General features: G+C 40.4%; 2 protein-coding genes across 4 annotated transcripts; one reads left to right on the forward strand and one right to left on the reverse strand.

The window, feature by feature from the left end:
• Positions 1 to 1,300: 1,300 nt before the first annotated feature.
• LOC101166237 (transient receptor potential cation channel subfamily V member 1) lies at positions 1,301 to 9,879 on the forward strand. 2 transcript variants are annotated; one of them, XM_011482259.4, is made up of 15 exons: positions 1,301 to 1,575; positions 1,911 to 2,068; positions 2,490 to 2,642; positions 3,350 to 3,487; positions 3,573 to 3,877; positions 4,099 to 4,275; positions 4,688 to 4,843; positions 4,914 to 5,009; positions 5,099 to 5,169; positions 6,901 to 7,066; positions 7,219 to 7,285; positions 7,365 to 7,687; positions 8,919 to 9,043; positions 9,187 to 9,293; positions 9,373 to 9,879. In XM_011482259.4, the coding sequence occupies exons 1-15, from the start codon at positions 1,439 to 1,441 to the stop codon at positions 9,450 to 9,452; spliced, it is 2,259 nt and encodes a 752-aa protein (XP_011480561.1). In that variant the 5' UTR covers positions 1,301 to 1,438; the 3' UTR covers positions 9,453 to 9,879. The 2 variants fall into 2 exon arrangements, with proteins under 2 accessions (XP_011480561.1, XP_023817045.1); XM_023961277.2 differs by having other exon boundaries at positions 3,573 to 3,833; positions 4,099 to 4,169.
• LOC101165990 (protein FAM222B) lies at positions 9,880 to 19,541 on the reverse strand. 2 transcript variants are annotated; one of them, XM_078929936.1, is made up of 4 exons: positions 19,326 to 19,498; positions 16,771 to 16,812; positions 16,567 to 16,691; positions 9,880 to 14,555 (listed from the first exon to the last, which is right to left on the reverse strand). In XM_078929936.1, exons 3-4 carry the CDS (start codon positions 16,646 to 16,648, stop codon positions 12,604 to 12,606), a joined length of 2,034 nt encoding a protein of 677 aa, XP_078786062.1. In that variant the 5' UTR covers positions 16,649 to 16,691; positions 16,771 to 16,812; positions 19,326 to 19,498; the 3' UTR covers positions 9,880 to 12,603. The 2 variants fall into 2 exon arrangements, with proteins under 2 accessions (XP_078786062.1, XP_023817046.1); XM_023961278.2 differs by lacking the exon at positions 16,771 to 16,812 and having other exon boundaries at positions 19,326 to 19,541.
• Positions 19,542 to 21,009: the final 1,468 nt, after the last annotated feature.

A 21,009-nucleotide genomic window follows, 5' to 3' on the forward strand; every position in this document is an offset into this window, starting at 1 on the left:
AGCAGGAGGTTTTTTTCTAGTTGTAAATTGGTTGATTGACATGAAAAGATACATTAACATTAATATCTGTTTTTCATCTCAATACATTTTTACTTACAGTAGTGGGGTATATCTGTGTGCACCTTTCCTTTTGTTAGTCAAAAGTTCAAATATATTTTCATAACTTAGACTGCGTGCTATAAAGTTGAAGCTAAAAGTGTCTCTTTGCTACACAGTGGTAATCGGCGGAGTTTATTACATGTCTAATACCCAGAATTTTCTCAATAAAATGTTATATTATTTCAGTCCTTCCACATTCTCGTTTCTCTGCTACGTCTGATAATATTCCACCTGTTTCTATCCATTTCAACTTTAAATTTCCTTGAAGTATTGACACCCCCAAAAACAAGCGCTGCTCGTCGTACTACATGAGCATTTTTGAGGGATTTTTGTGGCATTTCTGTCACAGACGCAGCTAAAAAGCACATTAGAAAAATCAACCAAAAACGGTCCAAATTTGTGCAGATAGATGAAAGCATCTCTGTAAAAAAAATATCGATTCAACTTGCGTTGATGTGGGTCAAATGACCACATACAGACTGAACTGAGATGGTTTCAGGTTTAAATTAGAAAAAAAGATACACACATGAATGACAAAAACACCTCACATGGCAGCCTGTGAGTTAACTAGAAAGATTTCTCGCTTAAGCTTTTTTACTCCCTGTAATAAGGTTATGGCATTTGATAGGTTCAACATTTTTTTCTTACTTTGTTACGGGGGTATCCAAATGCAGGAACGAAGAGGCACTTGGAGTGAGGAGAATCATTTAATCAACAAAAAGGCACCACTGCAAATGGGAAGAAAAGTCCAAAAAACACAATAACAAAGGCCCTAAATCAGACGAGAAACAGAAAATCCCACTGCAAATTAACTGAAGCGTGGGCAGCTGTGCACCACTCCAGGTACAGACAGAGACAGGTGAAGGGGCGGAGCCCTCCAGGAGCCACAGCCAACCTGCACAAAAAAGTGAGGACAGAAAAAAGGAAACTGACAGACTGTGTCATTACTCCTTTATCTTATCTTCAACCACCTTGTTGGAGTTGCCTATAATGATTGCAAATTAAAATATCTATTTTTCTTTTTGTAAATACTTTTTCGGACTTTTATTGTTCTTTAAGGGTCACAATAGTTGATGTAACATCATTATATATGTGTGTGTGTATAATGAAGGTTGAGTGGTGCAGATTAATTATTTGTATTTTTCCTGAAGGTCTGGTTTCCAATAAATTGGGCTGGGCTTCGTACAAAGAACAGGGTGGAGCTAGGCTGTAAAAAAAAAAAAACAACAAACCCAACAAACCTCAGCTGTATGTGAACTGCTAGTTTCCACAAACCTTTTGCATTTCATTTGCACTGAGGTGGCGTTTTGTAGCTGTTTGATTATTTACAACGGTTAAAATGGAGAAGGAAAAGCCACAGGACGGCGGTAACAACTCCAAAAACCAGGGAGAAGAAGACAAGTATGGCTGGCTACTTGGAAAGGAGATGATCAAGACACCATCCACACCTATGGACAGCAATGTCCCACTGACAAGGTAACTATTCTGAATCTAGGAACATTAATGCTTTTACTGGTTTCACCCCTTAGACGGTTTTGTTATATGATAGAATGAGGTTTTTCTCTTAAAAGCTCACTCTGGTACTTTTCCTACTGAGATACCTGAGTCTTCACACACAAGTAGCGTCTGTAGGAGTGGTGTCATATTTCTGATAAACAGGTGTGAGCTATAGTCTACAAGACAGTTTTCTCTGCCCTGTGGGCCTTATAAAATAAAAAAAACCCCAAAGAGTTTTACTGTAATGATCAATTTGTGTCCTCTAAGTAAGCACTAAAAGTCGATTAATTCTATTTACATTGGTTTGATTTCAGCCAGAGCAGCATTGAGCATGATGGCGTTTTCTTCAGTGCCACATTCACAAGAGACAAAGTGTTTAAAGCTGTATCACAGGGAGACACAGCACAGCTCCAGGGACTGCTTCCTTACCTGCAGATGAACAACAAACGACTCACAAGTCCAGACTTCATAGGTGAGTCTTTCAATCACCAGCAATGTTCAGCGTTGATTTATAAACTCCAATAAAGCAACCACATCGGAAAAATAACGGGTTTCTCTTTAGTTGACTGAAAAATGACACTCAGTTATGAGGGAAGAAAAATAAATGAGGAAAAGACAACCAGACTAGGGCCATGGAGAAAAAGAAAAGAGGGAAATGGGAAATTCTCACCTTCAGAGTTCTGACATTTTTCTCTGACTATCTAATTCTAAATCAAGTTGATTGAAGATTAAAGTGAACACATTCCTGATTTCATTGAACAGTTTGTGTAAGATAGGAGCTAAAACAGGAAATTTCCTCCTGTTATTTAATGACAATAACAGAATAATGCAAATTTAAGTTTAGAGGACTTATTATGATTTCTTTTTTAATTGACAATTTATTTCTTTTTCAGATGAGACAAATGGGAAAACAGCACTACTGAAAGCACTGCTGAACCTCAAAGATGGCAAAAATGACACCATCAAGGTTCTCCTCGACATAGCAGAGACAACTCAGGATTTGGAGGCACTAATAAATGCGTCTTACAGGGATCCGACTTACAAAGGTAGGCAATCACATAAGTACAAATCAGTTTGATCAGATTAAAGGGCTTAAACCATGCAAAATTAACTTTTTCATTTTTTTATTATTCTTTTAAGTGCATTACAACATTGATTTCTAAAAAGAAAAACCCACCCCAAAGCGTTTTTAATCTGTTCACGCATCTCTGAGTATTCCCCCAAAAACCTGCTCTCTGAGCACCAGCCCCTCCTAATCCAAGAAAACGAGTGGGTCCTCACATTGTGATGTCACAAAATGAGGAGCAGCCCCTTCCAAAGATTCTGCCCCCAGAATAACACCCACTTTCTCAGTGAAGCTAGTAGCGATCGGCCAAATTGTGTTTCTTTTACATGCACAATATGCACATCCATCTTTTTTTTTTATTGGATGTTGTTTGTTTTCGTGGTCGAAACGCAGACTGGCTGCTGAGGCTGAGTTTAGGTTGACGTCATGAAATGGGTGGCACCCCCAAGGCGAGAACGGTGGAGCCTCAGAGATAGAGTCGTCTTACTCGTGGGTTAAAAAAAATCTACAAAAACAACTAATATCTGATTAAAAACATCCTTCTTTAGTGTGCCAAAGGTAATACATTATCATACACATGGATATAGTTTTCTTTGAAAGTCTTGAGTCTAGCATGATATAGGCCTTTTATGAAAAAGAGAAAGTACGGATAGTTTTATGGTGGCTAAGATAATTTGCTTGTTGCAGGTCAAACTGCTTTGCATGTTGCTATTGAGAGAAGGAGTTTGGACCTTGTTAAATTGCTGGTCCAGAAAGGAGCAGATGTGCAAGCTAAAGCCAGCGGTACATTTTTCCAGAATGACGGGAGACTGGGCTTTTATTTTGGTGGGCGACGTCTTCTTTTTCGCATCATTTTCTGACCTCTTTCTCTTGGGTCACATCTAATGTCTTGGCTGTGTGTTTCTTAAAGGGGAGCTGCCATTATCACTGGCCGCATGCACGAACCAACCAGACATTGTGTCCTTTCTCATGGAAAACCCATACAGAAGAGCTGACCTGACGGACAAAGACTCACAAGGAAACACTGTGTTACACGTCCTAATAACCGTTGCTGATGACACAAGCGAAACCACAGAGATGATTTCAAAGATCTATGACCAAATCCTTGTGAAACACAACAAGATTGGGGAAAAAAGCCAAATCCAGCTGGAGGAAATTGAAAATAATCAAGGTCTGACTCCTTTGAAATTGGCTGCTAAGCTCAGCAAGATTGGGGTACACTTTTTTTTTAAATCTATACATTAATTTCAAACTTTAAATTTGAACCATTATACTGTATCTGTAGGCAACATCTTTTTATCATGTCCAGTTGTTTCTTGTAAACCTTCCTGTTTAAGTTTCTTGTAACCCAAGTGTTCATGTTGTTCCTGCCAATAATGATTAGAGCACAGCGTCTCTGCAAAGAAGTCTGGGATTTCTCTTCTCCCCCTTTCCAGCTCTTTCGACACATGCTGAATCGCGAGTTCATGGACGAGGAGACCCGGCTGCTGTCGAGGAAGTTTACAGAGTGTGTTTACGGACCCGTTCATTCTTCACTTTATGACACGAGTTCCATCGACACCAGCGAGTGCAACTCTGTGTTGGAGATTATTGTCTATGGGAATGAAATTCCAGTGAGAATGAAACATTTCAATAATTTTGTGTGTGTGTGTGATCATTTGGAATATAAATCTTTCAAAGTTGAAACCTTTCTTTTGGGGTGGTGAAGAACAGTCAGGGCTCTGAAAGTGTTCTTCATGACACCAGACAAGAATAAACATCTGACTATTAGCTCTCCTTAAGGAATGTGATGATGCACATGAGCCCTAAAATACTCATGTTTCATAGCTGTACTTGTGGTGTCCTGCTTTAGGATATGACTCAGTCATGTGTGTTCTGGTAAAAACATTCATGTCATTTCAGTGCCAAAAAAACCAGCAAACAACAGCAAGCATCAAATGATTAAAAATCAGAATAAACCTAAAAACGTATCAGCAAATTAAGAGAAACCTTCATATAAAAGCAGACTTTACCCTTCCGTTTTAGAATCGACCGGAGATGATCAAGCTCGAGCCTCTGCGCAGTCTTCTTCAGGACAAGTGGGAGAGATTTGCCTCCAAATTGTTCCTCCTGAACTTCTTGTTCTACTTGATATACCTTGCCATCTTGACGACTGTGGCTTTCTACAGAAAGGATGGTCAGGTGAGAGGAAAACAAGGAATTTAGCCAGATTAATCCAAGTTGGGATTAAACGTCTTGTTTTGACCTACAGCCCCCGTTCCCAGTAGAAAATCGCCCATCTGACTATCTTCGTTGTGCTGGAGAGCTTATCAGTGTCCTCGGAGCTGTGAGATTATTTTATAAGACGGTGAGATCATTCAAACAATAGTCTAATCATGCAGGCAAACAAAGAAATAAAAAATCCATGTAAATTGTGTTTTTCTGTCTTGTCTTTAGATCACCATTTTCCACAAGAACCCACCACACCTCAAGTCGCTGTTTACCGACGGCTTCAGTGAAATTCTGTTGTAAAGTATTCTGTTATTTTGAAACACCACACTGAAATGCTTTTAAAATATCAAACTGGGCACTCTGGACAGGGTTTAAGAAAGGCATACATGCAAGACGGTCGTTTAAATCTACTGCTGAAATATTTTTATTGAGGTTAACAGAAACTAACTAACTAAATACTAAATAAACTGTTAACTGGGAGAAAATGGGGCTGCACAAAGATGCATCCCCTATGTTTCTGCTCCGGTTTGTCCTGTAGATGTGTGAATATTTCAGTGACAGAAAGAAGAATGGATTCAAGCTATTACTTGCAAATTGACGGAGCCAACGTTACACACTATAAAGAAAAGATAAATGTCAAAATTTAATTAAAAACTGTTTTGTTTTTGTTTTACCTCATCAATTATACCAGCTTGATGGGCCAAGAGCTTAAAGCTTTTCTTCTCCTTGCATGTTTAGGGTGGAGCTCTTTCACACTTGCTCCATCTTGCCGTATGGTTTGTGGTAAAAGCATGCAGGGGGGAAAAAGTGAGAAAAATGCAAACTGAATTTAAAACTGTCTTTATGACAGAAAAGACAGACAAATGTTGTCCGTGAAAATTATTATCTTTTTATGTTAAGTGTGGTTTTACAGCAGCAAAGGGCAGAAATCAACCGTTCAAAAGTTTGGGGTCGCTTAGAAATGTTCCTGTTTTTGAAAGATAAGCACTATTTTCTCTATGAAGCCAATGTTAAACTAATCAGAAAGACTATTTAAAAAAAGGAATATTCTAGCTGCAAATTTCTGGTTTTTGTTGCATTCTCAACACAGAGGCCCATTTCCAGCAACTATGGTACAATGCGTTTACTCATTGTGTCACAGGGCTAATAGATGGTTAGAAAACCTTTTGTCACATACTAGCACAGCAGAAACCAATTTGGCTGGTTAGAGGAGCTATAAAACTGACCTTCCTGTGACTAGATGAAGAATCTGGAGCATCACATTTGTGGGGTTGACGAGGTGGGGGTACCATGGTGGTCTGGGGTTGCTTTCGTGCTCCTACGGTGGGACATTTGTTCAGGGTAAAAAGCTTTAGATAAGGAACGCCGGCACTCCATTTTGCAACGCCATGCCCTGTGGACCGCGCACGATTAGGGCCAGATTCATCCTACAACAGGACCATGACACAAAACACACTTCCAAATTGTGCAAAAACTATTGAGAGCAGAAGCATGCAGCTGGTATTCCATCTGTAATGGAGTGGCCAGCGCAGTCAACAGATCTAAACCCCATTGAACTGTTGTGGTAGCAGCTTGACTGTATGGTAAGCAAGAAGTGCCCATCCAACTTGTGGGAGGGGCTTCTAGAAGAGTGGGGTCAAATTTCTGCAGATGACCTCCACAAGCTAACAGCTAGAATGCCAAAGGTCTGTAAAGCTGGAATAACTGCAAATGGGGGATTATTTCAAATAAATGTAAGTCTTTCTAACCATGTCAATGCCTTGACTATATTTTCTATTCACCGTCACAGCGCGAAAAAGTCATTTGGTAAATAAAGTGCGACTTCTCATGGAAAACACAAAATTGTCTGGGTGACCCCAAACCTTTGAATGGTAATATGTGTAAGTAAGCATGTGTGAATATAACAATCCTATTTTTCAAACTGCTCCCTTCCATATGTTTGCTTTGCAAACATGCACCACAGGAATACCTGCATGTAGCAACTGAAACTCACCTGTGATCCACCTGGTTCTGCTCCCTGTTGGCAGTTTCCTGCAGGCCGCCCTCCTCCTGTGCTGCACACTTTTGTACTTCTGTGGACGCAGGGAGTATGTCAGCCTCCTCGTTCTGTCACTGGCTCTGGCTTGGATGAACGTACTCTATTACACTAGAGGATCTAAGCAACTGGGGATGTACAACGTGATGATGCAAAGAGTAAGATCCACTCATTGGAGAAGTTCTTTAAAACATCTTGTGTTTTTTGGAATAACTATTCTCCTTTTTACAAAGTTATTTATTAGTCAACCTGCATCTTACTTTGGAAGCCCCCCTACTAACAACATTTGGATGCTGTTGTTTTTTTAAAGATGATCCTCAGTGATCTGTTTCACTTTTTATTTGTCTACTGTGTCTTACTTTTTGGATTTTCTGCAGGTAAGAGCTGGATCATTGACGTGAATGAAGGTGTTCTTCAAGGATGACTCTTTAAAGCTTTTTTTTTTTTTACTCTTAGCGGTGGTTACTCTCATGGACGGCTCACCTACAGCTCACAATGATACCCAGGCAAGAGGAAGGACCTCTCTAGTGGAGACAGTCTTGTGCAACAAGCCCAGTTACAATGACATCGGTTTTACAACGCTGGAGTTGTTCAAGTTCACCATTGGAATGGGAAATCTGGAATTCACCGATCAAGTTCAGTACAAAGAGGTTTTCTACATCCTTCTCATCTGCTACATCATTCTGACTTACATCCTGATGCTGAACATGCTCATCGCACCGATGGGGAACACGGTGGAGCGGATCTCAGAACAAAGCGAAACCATCTGGAACCTTCAGGTAAGAACCACCTTCAGGAGAGAAAACACTGGTAGAATCCTGCTGGTTACACAAAACCAGAATAGTTGAATCATTTGTGGATAATTAACAATATTGTCTAATCTGACTGGAGAATTACATTAGTCCTGTTAGCTCTAATTATGTCCAGAACAACAAAATACACACAGTGATTATTGAGCTTAAATAAAAAACCTTAGTTTCTAAGACAAAAAAAAAAATCACTGTTTTGGCTTTCAAGTAGATGATAAATTAAGGTAGTTTTTAAGCCAAAAAAGTGGTTTGATGCATACTTGCATCAACAGGCATAGGGGTTAGTAGTAAATAAAACAACAAACCATGAAAAGGCGCATATTAAATTACATGAGATCAAATTGGTTCGTTTTAAACAAAGGTTTGCTGCAAAATGTTTTCTCTTAAATGATTTCTATTATCGAAACATTTGTTTTTTTTTTTAACATAAACAGAAAAATATTTTTTAAAAGCTATGCTAATTCTCATAGACCTGAAATTAGATGCATGGCAGATTAAAAAAAGTTTAGCTAATTTAATTTTTACTTAAACATCGTCAAGATCTTTAAGACTTTCTAAAAAAGCAAAAGGCTAAATTTGTTGTTTCTGGATTTAAAATCTACGTTTATGCTGGAACATCATAAAAAAAGTCAAACACAGTCGAGGCAGTGTAATGGTGGGGGGAATATTTTGCAGCTTCAGTGTAACCTTTGTGCTATCCCAGGCACTTTAACGTTGGGAGTTGGGTCATCTAGACCCACTAGACAGTGCTCTGAACCTTTTTTCTTCAATGATTTGTGATCTTCACTGGTGTCCATGGATTACATGAAATCTTTCCACCTTTATCCACCTTTGTCATGGTAGGGAGAACACGTCAATGTAAGGGTGGGGTCATCTAAGATAGAACAAGGGTTAAGGATGACCTGCCAAAGTGGAAGAAAACATGAATTGTGACTCTCAATTCAAAAGCTCATGAGCACTTCAGGAGCTGCAGAACAATCACCCAACTATGATAAGATGTTCAAAACTGACTACAGTTGTTTACAGTAAACATTTTAACAGTTGACATGTATACCATAGATGTTGGTACAAAAAATATAGAGGTAAACAAACAGCTTTACAGAACAGAGTATGTGCAGATCTAAACTGTTTTTTTTGTTTTGTTTGAAAAAACCCATAAATGAGATCCTACAGATCAAACCATTTTGCTGAACCTTTGCAGCGAGCCTTTACAATTCTTGACATGGAGAGGACTCTGCCACTGAGGCTGAAGGACAAGATCCAGTCAAAGGTTTCAAAGATGGTGTGTTTACGATCCGGACAGGGACGGAGTCGTAAATTTGTTCGGTAAATACACATTAGACACATTTAAAATGGCTAATTAGAACAATTAAAGTTTTAATGAGTTCTATTAAAGTGCGAACAGTTTTTGGTCGGAATTCATCTTTCACAACAAATAACCTAATTAAAAAAATCCATTTTGACTTTAGGGTGACTGAAATCAACTGGGAGAAATGGAAGTCGGCTCTCGGGTTCAAGCTGGAAGAAGAGCATGAAAATGAAACCATGTCCTCTGAGACCAACGAGAGGGAATCTGGTAAGACTGGGACGGTTTTCTACATTTGTTGTGTTGTTGCAGAGAAGTCAGTGACACCAACGGTTGTTTCACCTTTCAGGAACTCCATGGAGCTTCAATGGTTTCCTCCAGAGAATCCGCTCTAGACGTGGCCAGCAGCAGCAGAACACTGTTGTTTAGAGCGCCATGAAATGTGAACATTGAGCTGTTGAGGAACACTAACCCTAACTTAATGTGATAATAAAACAATCCCATCTGGTGAGTTGATGAGTTCTAACTCAAACTTGCAATAATTTAATTTAGTGAGAGATTTCCAAACTTTTCTCGGGGTACTTCTTCCTACAGTCCGAAAACACGCTTCACAGGTTAGGTGGTATCTCAGAGTTGTCCCATGTGAGTCTGTGAATGTGTGGCCATACTGGCAGTCTGTTCAGAGTGTAAACAGTAGCTGGGTTGGTTCAGAAGCCCTGTGACCCTGGAAAAGGATTCAGCAGGTTCTGGATGGATGAATGGACTGCTCTGGATGCCCTGTTGAACACAACTGTGGATTTAATGCATTTCAAACATGATTCGTGGCTGAATCTCCTGAATAAAGAGTCACATGCAATTTTCGGTTTCCAAAGTTTTATTTTGGTTAAGGGGAATGTTTGTGCAAGACATTTTATTCCTGAAGGTTAGGGAGGATCACATTTTCACAAAGTAGAGAAAGTCAGCCCCCTCCACCACCATTCGTAGCATAAACGGACCGTCACATCAGAGCAAACACATTTGGGGGACTGTTCCTCTCCGGTGCCCCGGCTCTACATCGGACTCATACAATGCATACGAGCACGTACAGTGGTTCAACAGACTTCAGCGTCACAAGAAGTTGGGAAAATGAAGCCATAAACCCCCAGTTTTGGTTAGAAAGGACCCTTCAGTATCTTTATTGAAGAAAGCAAAAATAAAACAATCACACACAAACTGGGGTGCACTGCACAGAAATATATTTTCTGTCGTGCTCCGCCCACTATCTGCATTTTTTTAACTCGTACGGTTTTCCCGAAACCGTCTAAATGAAGCCTGCGGTTGTCCTTAAAGTCTCAAAAAATGTTGCTTCTTACGGTTGAGAACAAAAGCTCCCAGTATGTGGTTTGTCATTGCTTTCACAGGGTGGTTGGGGAGGGATGCTTGGTCACTTTGGTCAGTGAGTCAGCAGCAAACGGTTGACGCATCCCGACAGTGTCGAGGAATCGTGGCACACTTCAGGACTTCAAGTCCAGGACACAGTATCAGTAGTTACACAAAGTAGCTTGGTCCCCCAGAGAGATCCACTTTGTGCACGTTTGTATCCAAGCTTTACAAACGCGCACACAAAAATCCTCACACACATACAAGTCTCCATACTAAGCCCAGTGTAGGCACTTCATATGAAACAGTAGGACCTGACCGTCGGGCGTTATCGAGGCAGTTCAAACGACGCGCGCCGCAAACTTGTTAGTGTTTTGACTTGTTTGGTCTGACGGAAGGAAGCCAGACGGGGTCGGACTTCGGATAACCGCTCCACCCCCCTGAACACTGGTCAGTTAATATTTACAGAAAATGTTCCAATTGTGCCTAAAAAACAGCCAAACTCATAGGTGCGGGCAGTTTGCGCCGCTTTCAACTAATAAATAAGAAGTTATTTTTACCGATAAAGCCCATGATTATTTATAGAGACACACTAATCACACTATGTGTGTTGATTTAGTTCTATAGCAGCTTCAAGGAACAGGCACACCAAAAAAAATAAAAATAAAAAAGCCAGAAAAGACAATCACTTCTATCAAGTATGATGCAGAAACTCCTCAACAGCCGTAATTCGTGTCTCAGGATCTTCATGAAAGGTCAACAGCTTTTAGCTCCGGGAGACATTTTAAAGCGTTGATGCTGTGGAGTGCCGGTTTCCCATCTGCCTCGATGCATTTCAACGATGGCACCTACTGCGACTATGGCTTTAGGGTGCAATGTTCAGGGAAAAGGAAAGAAACACCAGCATGAGGCTCAACTAAAATACAACCCAAACACTTCAAAGCAACAGCTACAGCCCTGGTCTACATACATTTCTATGATGCTAAAACGCTGTAGTTGTTAATCTGAGCTGAAAACCCCCCAAAAAAAGGACATTTAACAGTAAAAACTGCAGAATGGTTTGTTTATTCCTCAGCTAAGCGTCCTGATTAGTCTGATTAAGGCCGTCATCTGTAGACTCTTAATGAAACGGCCAGAACTAATCCAAACATAAAGTTTAAAGGTGGGATCCAGATGAGGAACAACTGGAACCTGACTTCTGTGGCATTTAAGGCTTTTTTTCCCCTCCAGAAAGCCTAAGAGATTGAAGAAAAATATCAGAGACTTTTTTAAATCAAATGAAAGCCTAACAAGCTCAAAGTTCTTTAGTAAATCGGTAAGTCGACGAGTAAATCCGTCCACAGCACATCAGTACGGTTGCATTACAGTAGTAAGGTGGTTGTAAAATGGGCGAATATTTTCCCTGCTTGCGTTATTTGAAGCACTTGCATGTTTACAAGTCATCGCACACACACACACACACACACACACACACACACACATACAATTTTCAGTAATGATGGGATGCTATCCTGCTTCACATTAGCTATAAACTAAGGGCTGACTGAGCAGACGCTCCTCGTGCCAAAATTTTCAGCGCAACACTTCCAAATAGTTTCTACAATTCAAGTAGGAAAATCTATAGCTAAAGAACGAAAAAAATAATAAAATATCTACTTTAAAACCAACTCTTAAAATATTATTTAAAACTGAACAATAGAAAATATCCTACAGTCCAGAAAGACAGGTTGTGGCTTACACTGGAGTTTGAGAAGCAGGGTGTCATTGCAAATCCATGCAACCTTCTTATGGATCACAGCCTGTTGGGAGGAAAATGAGGTGCGAACAAACGCTGCACACACAGCCTGAAGCTCCTCTTTTGGCAGATGTAAGGCCACAAAAATGCGGACGATTCCCGTGGCAAACCCTTGAAAGGCCAGGCAGCGAACAGGAAACGGTGTTCTCATCCATGATTGAAAATGCATTTTCACATGTGAGGAAAGAGCAGCGCGTTCATGCTAGTGGTGAAAAAAAACACACATCCAAACCCTTCATGTTCCACAAAGGTGTGACTTGGTTTAAGACCTGAGCAACACTAGAAAACACTGCAACCTTGTGGCTTTCTGAACCAGTGATACAAATCAACTTGCAAGGTTTAGAAGAACGAAACACAGAAGCTCTCAAAGTGCTGTTAAAAACAAACAAAACAAAAAAAACCACTAAACTGGCTTTGAAGCTCACTTTAACGGTAGCCAGAGTGATGAATGGGGACCCCTCCGCTATTGCTGGTCTCCTGAACTTGGCTCATAGATGACCTGTGAAGCTTCTCGATCACATCCATGTTTTGCCCCTGAAAGCCGGGCATTTGAAAGTCTCCACCGAGGAAGTCCGCTCTCTGCTTCAACTTTGCCTGGCCGGGGGCAGCATCTGCCCCAGGCCTGTATTTTGCCCCTGGGATGCGGTCTGCAGATGAGGCATTCTGCCCTCCTAGGAACACAGAAACGTCCTGAGGACACGACCCATTGCTGCCTGTGGTGGTCGGGATGCTATTCCACGGTGCCTGCATGTACTGGCCGTTTGTGTAAGGCATGGAAGCCAAGGAGCAGCTGACAGGAGAGGGGGGCGGTTTCTCTCTGTGATGCTTCAAAGGAAAACTCTGTCCAGTGTTGGGCAGCTTGTGAGAGTAGCTGAGGTTTCGCGAGGGGAAAGCACACTCAGCCGGGGGCTCCATCCTTGGGTTCTTGCAGGGATGGACCCCTTCAGGGGGCTGCTGCATGTGAGCCAGCTGATGCTGGGCCCAGGAGCGCTGCTGCTGCTGCAGCTGCTGTAAATGTTGCTGCTGCTGCTGCTGCTGCAAATGCTGCTGAATCTGCAGTTGTACCTTCTCGTTGTCTCCATGAAAAGCAGTCATACTGTTATTAGCAGCCAAGCTAGGCTGCGAGTGCAGAGCAGCACTAGTGGTGGGAGCCGGAGCTTTGTCTGGGTGTGTCACCAGGTGGCAGCTGGGAGCGTTGCTCAGAGACGGGTGATGGGAGGACACCCTGGAGCTGGCGTTGATCAGTAGGTTTCGGCTGATGGGGCTGGGGTTTGCAATCTGGCCCTCGCAGACCGAGGTGGTGCCCAGGCCGGCCCGAGCTTGACACAGCTGGTTGATCTGGTGCACAATGCTGCTCAGGTCACTGGGCCGGTTCTGATGCAGGCTGGCAGCCATCGACAGTGGGATGGTGGAGGTAGATACTGTTACATTTGGTGGAGCATCTGCATCCGGGAGCTTCCGTGGGGCATAGTGTCCCTGCTGGGGGTGATGGAGGCTGTTAGATATGGTGGGAGGGGCTACAGCAACAGCCTGGGGAAGGGCCTGTGAGGCAGCGAGCCCCTGAGAGTGCCGCATGCTGGGAAGCTGAGCTCCATCAGATATAAGGCGCAGATCCTGAGTCACTCCCTGCTGTGTCAGTAAAGCTTGTGGAGGAATGGTTTGGTGTTTCATCGTCTGCACATGAGAAAGATGCTTCTGTGGCATGACTGACGGACACGAGGGGTCCTGCTGCTGCAGAGCCTGGCTGTGAGGCAGGCTTTGCTGTCGCTGGATACCTTGTTGATGAGACAGTTTTTGTTGATGGGTGACCTGGACCTGCGACAGGCCTTGCTGCTGCTGTTGTAAAGCTTGTGAATGAGTCATGTTCCTTTGCTGCAGAGCCTGTGGGTGATGCTGCTGCTGCTGCTGTAAAGCCCTTGAATGGCTTAATATCTGCTGCTGTTGCAATGCCTGTGCATGAAGCATGCCCTGCTTTTGGCCAGAAGGCTGCGGGGGTCCCGGTAGTTGAGAAACCGCTGGATGAGGCGGATTTAAAGTGCTCTGAGAGGCATACGGCCCGGTTTGAGGGTTCATGACTGCCTTATGGTGTCGGTTGCGGATACCGCCTGCTTCTTTGATGATACCTTTGACAGGTGCACGGAGGACAGCCAGAAGGCCACCGCTAGCGCTAATCTGAGACGGGTAAGGACTATGACGCTGGCCAGACGAGGACGTGTCGAGTCCGTTGACTGTGCGACGTATGTGTTTTCTCTGAGGTACTTTGACGCTATTTGGGAAGATTTGGATAGTCAAAGGGTTGTTGGCAACTTTTTTAGCATAGGCATCCAACTGGGCTGGGGTTGGATAGCTGGCAGATCTCATCTTCTGTGTAGTTTCCCCTGAAAGGAGTAGAGAGTTAGACAAACAGAGCAAAACTGGAACTGACCATCACAGCTACACATGTAGGGATGGGTACAGCTTGTATTTTATCCGGTGTTGTTATCCGGTACTTTTGATACCGTTCCGGTGCTCAAACCGTGCTTCGAAAAAAACAAACAAAACAAAAAAATAAATAGACCACGCAAAAATGTTTCCAAAAACATTTAAGTAGGACAACGCAGTGTGACAGGGTGAAGGGGAGCACCTGAAAGTGGCCAAGATGCTTTAATTCCCTCTTTGACAATCTCCGTTTTCAAACACGCTGAAGTATACACGTATGACACCGCTCATTGCCATGACGACAGGTCCGTCCGGACGCCAACTTAGAATCTTTTCAGACAAACTTTCGCTTACTTCGCTTTAGGTGTTTTGACTGAAGCCCCACCCATCCTCATGGCCTCCGTAGAGGATGACACAGGAGTCTGATTCCACTCCTTTCCTACTCCCACATAAACTACAAAACGGCTCAGTCTTTACTTTTTTGTTGTCTTTCCTATTGGTTGGTTCTCGGTCCCGTACCGCCCCAATCCCGTGAATAGCGACACCCATCCCACAAGAATCTTACTGGTATCTCATGATTGGCTAGAATTGTAATCAAGATTACTGAAACGAAGTACCAAAATTTGCATTTATTATACGGTACCAGAACTACTATATACCTCGGTACTGGTTTTGATGTATTTTCTAATCTTTTAAAGCTTCTCTCCAATCATCTTTTGATTGACTCTAAACGTTTTCCCGGTGGTCTTTTAATCGTGATTATGCAGTTTTTTAGAAAAATCCTGTTTTCTTGGACATAGTTTCTGCAGAGCGACAGGAGTCCATCAGAAATTGGCCTCCGAGTTTTCTTACAAAGTTGATCAAAGTTTATAAAATCAGTCTATGAGAAAATTCAACTTTGTTTTTTTTTCTGAAGCTTTAATTTTGACTCGGGGAAAAATATTAACTAGTCTCTGATATTAGTTGATTATCAATGTCTTTGTTTTTTCACAAGAGGCCGAACAAAGCTTTTTTCTGAAAAAGTTCATGTAAAGAAAGTCAAAACCTAAAGACATGGAGAATGACTTCCTGGAATAGAGATACATAATGATAAACGAGGAGTGCCACAGGCTTTTGGCGCAGTAATGCACACAACTGTAACACATACCGGTGAACGCAGCGACGTGCCACACAACTAGTTCTTGTTAACTTGTGTTTATCACGGATGTTTCTTACAAATGCGATGCCATTTAAACGGGAAGTAAAACAGGCTTTTCAACTGAACAAGCTTCATGGCCAAAGCACATCGATAAACACAAACATGATCATACACACACACAGACATCTCCTTCTTTTTTGTGGTTAAATTTAGACGCAGTAGATGGAAAGTAGCGTCAGTGCACCAGGAAGTTAGTCAAAACTTATTCAAAACAAAAAAAGAAGAAGATCCAAAAAAGCAGGAGGTGCTACAGATTTTATGAAGCAAATTAAAGAAATTTCTCCATCTCCAACTTTTTTTGTTGTTCATTTTGGGTAGCAGCATTTTACAGCAGCTAAAAAAAAGAAAAGAAAAGAAATTAAAGAAGTAGAAACAATATATCTAATTTAATTTAAATTAAATAAAACAAACATGGCCAAATTTCACCTTGTGGGTTCTTTGGGGTTAAAAATACATACCCTGCTAAAAAAAAATAAAATGGTTTGGTGAGATTAAAAAAAATAACAACTAAATAAATCAAAATCAATTTTCACTGAAATAATGCATGTTAGTTTGTTAAATATACAAATCTCACTAAATCCTTTATAAATTTGAGCAACAAAGAAAAAGAGTTTTTAATGTCATATTTCTAAATACCATTTTCTAAGTTCCACCATAATACTTATGAGAAACCAGTATTAATTGCCAAACTAAATTAATTTTAAACTGGAAAAGTACAAATCCTGATTGGCATTAATACCCAGCTCTACTCTACGGAGAACGGAAGCACTTACATCTCTGAAGTCCAGTGTTCATCTGCGCATGGGGAAGAAGTCGGATGGTAGGGTCACCTGATGCTGGCAAACAGGCCAGCATGTCACGCTTCCACTAATGCAGCATGAGACACCATCTCATCGTACTGAGGACAAACAGAGCAGGTGCGTGTGAGCCGCTGAAAAATACATCTTTGGCGATTTTCACATCCACTTCAGCCTGACCTTTAGGCAAAGGCCATCTTGTAATAAAGTGAAATCGCAGCTCTGTAAAACAAGGACTCTCTGATGTCAGCACAGAGCCGAAAAAAATACAGCAAAAGCATTTGCCTTTAAGTTTCCTTAAAAATACAGTCAAGACCAGAAATACTTGGACAGACACATTATTTCTAATTTAGTTTCTGTACATTACCACAGTGAATTTTAAATAAAACAACTCAGATGTCATTGAAGTGGAGACTTTCAGCTTTTATTTCATGGGTTGAACAAAAAGATTGCATAAAAATGTGAAAAACAAAAGCATTCTTTAAACACAATCCCTTCATTTCAAGGGGTGCTAAGTAATTGGACAGTTGACTTCCATTTTATTTCATGGGCAGGTGTGGGCAATTCCATTGTTATGTCATAGTGAGTGAAGCAGATAAAAGGCCTGGAGTTGATTATGGGACTGGTGCTTGCATTTTGTAGACATTGCTGTGAACAGACAACATGCGGTCAAAGGAGCTCTCCATGAAAATGTATGGGCCTTACTGTAGTTACATTTAAATTAGAGCATTAAAGACTACTTTAATTCACACTTGATTATCTTGCAAGAAATACAATGAATCTTAAAAACACAGTTCAGTACCAAGGTATTTATGTCTGAGTCACAATGGTTAAAGTAATGGCTAAAGGTGTCCTGGATCAATTTTAGATCAGTGAATCGGATCAATAAAAATAAACCAATATAGACTATGAATCCCACAGAAACCACAACTTATGATATGAATCATTGTTAAAATGAGTCGTTACATCCCTATCATCTATATTTATTTAGAATAAGCACAGCTAAAAACATCTTCATAAAGAGACTGAAGGAAATTCAAATCTTTACTGCATTTATGTATAAAAATATAAATCATCTCAAGTGCTATTTATGCCAGGATTGAATTTCTGCCGTTTAAAGATGCTAGAGTATTGGTTTATAAAACAAACTACGGATGAATCAACTTGCATTAGTGGTGACACGTCTTAAAGACTCACTCCAATGAAAAAGTGGAATTATTTTGATGGATCTAAGCCCCATTGGGATTCCTTTCCTCTTTTCAACCAATAGCTTTAAAGACCCACTCCAATGAAAATTGTGTTTATTGGTGTTTTTAATATGTCCTTGTGGCATTTTTTTGATGATGGAGGACATATATTAAGGAAATGAATCTTGCATTTCTGACTATTTCTTCATTCAAATTGTTGTGAATTAGGAGAAGGAGAAAAAATGCGGCTTGTAAAAAGCCTGTTAAGTGTGATGTAAAGGCTACAACAGCAAGCTCCATTCTGACGCATCTGCTTACAGACGTCTTTTTATTCCTCTCGTCCGAGCTGTCATATGGATCAAAATTGTACGGCTGGACAGCGCCGATATTCCTCGCCATTTTTTTGAACTGCTAATGTTAAGTTGGGGTTGTGAGGGGCAGGAAGCAAGCAGGAGAGCATGAAAACCAGGAGGATGGGAAGGGAGTAAGATTATTCTGTGGCAGCTGTCCCGCCCACAACTCGGAGGAAAATTTTTTCCAATGAACTCCTGCCGCTCTGCAGAAATTATGTCCTAGAAAACGACAAAGGTTTTTTAATTTTGGCTAAAACCAGCTTTATCATAACTAAAAGACCGCTATGAAAATAGATCAGAAGATGATTAGAGTGGGACTTTAAACACATCACATCCAAAAGCTTCATTAAAACAAATGTAAAACGTATTAAAATAAGAACTAAATAAAATTATAATTTGTTTCGCCTTTATTGTGGAATTTCCTTTCCACTTCTCCCGCTGGAAGGGGTCGGACTGAAGCCATGCCAGCAGATTCATCATCCACTTACAGGCTGTGATTCACCTCTTGTTCACTTCCTCTGCTCAGACACTTTAGGGTGGGTGACCCTCTTAACAAAAGCCTTTCACCAGAACGTCTTAAGGATTTTATTGAGCCTAAAGCTGGAAAAGTGTTGTGGCATGCAGGCAGTCATGCGGACTATTGACGCATCAAGATTTTCTTACATAAAGGAGCATCAGGGCCTAGCTCCAATGCATCAACATGATACACGACTTTCCCACCTCTTCTTATGGGAATGACAGCTTTTGCTAACTAGCATTAGCAATCTGGATAAATATAGAGCTACAAGATGATCTTTGTGCAGCTTCGACAAATCTTAGCCAGTTCACACATTTATTTTAGTGTCAGAGGCGACTTAACTTTCGGATAACAGAGGAGAAGCTAGGTAATGTTAGCCATCTGTTTAGGCTAGCCTCCCCGGATCAACAAATTCTGGATCCAAAATAGTCACCTTTTGACTTTCAGAGGCGTGTTGAACGCAGCCGCACAAAATCAGGACAAACTGAAGCCCAGTGTTGTTTCATTACATGATTACGGGCTTAATAAATGCGGGGTTTACCTCGTATGAAACTAAAAGCTTCCCCGAATCAAATACGAGCTTCTTTGTGCTTGTTGTGACCAGGCCAGCTGGTTAGCAAACTCATGCCGTTAAAAAGCAAACAAACGCTCAAAATAATATAAAAAGGAGATACTTACTCCTCACGAAGCGATGGGTAAGGAAACTTCATTTTGAGCAGCTATTGGTTGATGTAGATTAGATAAAAGGGAAATAAACCATCTTCGGTGTGGCTGCTGCTCCTTGCTTCTGTCTAGTTACGGCAGCAACATCTGTTGAGCATGCGCACAGATGAGACCCCAGATCGGCATTTAGGCATCGATCGTAAACGCCTGCTCATAATTCCCAACAGAAAGGATGTTTTACTAGATTGAGAAATATTTATTCACAACGAGGTGAAAACCCACATAAAGAGTTTATTGAATTACCTTAAATTATATTCAAAATCCCTACAACACATGAAGATTAAAGATACATAATGACTTTCCTGTGTACTAGATTTGTTCAAGGTCTTCCAATTATTCCTTCACACTTCAATTTTTTTTAAATTTATTTTTTATTTTTCAAATTTATTTGTTTAATGTAAGAATTAAGATGGATTTGTTCTGTGCTCTTCTGCTGCTATTTCAATTTGAAATGGTAGCATTGGTGAAGACAGAGAATACTTTGATTGTAATGTCTTTATAACAATAACATAACTATTATTATTATTATTGGAATTAATAATCCTACAATGAAAAAGCAAAAAAAAAAAAATTAAGAACAGTAATTTACTAATTAAAATAAGTCATGACCCTTGTACAAAATTTGGAATTTTATTGAAACCCAGAAACATCAGTCGTAAATGTAATTTGATTAGCCTAATACTTTTTGGCAGGATTTCCAGGATTGGCTTTGGCAGTCAACAAAAAATAATAGTCCTTGATTTACATATGACAACATTTTAGGTTTTTATATAAAGAAAGATATTCAAATCTTAGTAAACAATTTGACCATTTCAGAGATTTTTAAAACTTTATTAATTCATTTTTTTAAACTGAGCCCCAGTTTTTTGCTTTTGAAAAATAAGTTTAATTTATTTTGCGAATCCCTTCAGAAATGTAAAACAATAAAGTTATAAAAGTCTGATTATTCATCTATTTATGTAAACTAATGCCCCTTTTTCCTTTTCTTTTTTTTTAATGCATTTCCTTTGGTTTTATTGTGGTCTTTTGTGTTGCATTTGGATTCCTATGTCTGCTGCTTGCTCTTTGTTCCAGTGTTGCATTTTTGGCAGATTCTAATTGCCTTATATTTGTGACCATATGTTTTGTGACTTTGAGGATGTCAATATAAAATGTGCATTAAGAGAAAGCACAGTGGACATTTCTAACAAAATATTGTAAAATACCCCCCACCCCAAAAAAAAAGACAAAAAAAACTTTCTTGTGACTGTTTTCAGTATTCTGAAATACACATGAATCTTTAAAAATCTGGCAAATCCCTGTAGGATTAATGTTGCCAAACATAAACCTATCTAATGTTGTACATTTTTATATTATCCAGTGAAGAATGATTACAAAACTCAGTTCTAAAATGGGTCCATAATGTCTCCCCCCTCCCCCCCATCATATTTGCTCCCAAGTATGCAATGCTCATAGTCTACTCGGGATGCAAGTCAATTATTTTGAAATCTTCCTGAAACTGCAATAAACTCTTTTCTGTGAAATTGTTTAAAAAATAGTTCATATTTTATAGCCTCCAAATAAGATTGTACAACTTTATTTAAATTAGTTTTATTTGCCAAACTTCAATATCTGTTCTTTCTTTATGTATTCTTAGAAA

The sequence above is a fragment of the Oryzias latipes genome, chromosome 13, assembly GCF_053564925.1.
Source record: "Oryzias latipes strain Hd-rR chromosome 13, Olatipes_Hd-rR_3.1".
In the NCBI taxonomy this organism is placed as follows: Eukaryota; Metazoa; Chordata; class Actinopteri; order Beloniformes; family Adrianichthyidae; genus Oryzias; species Oryzias latipes.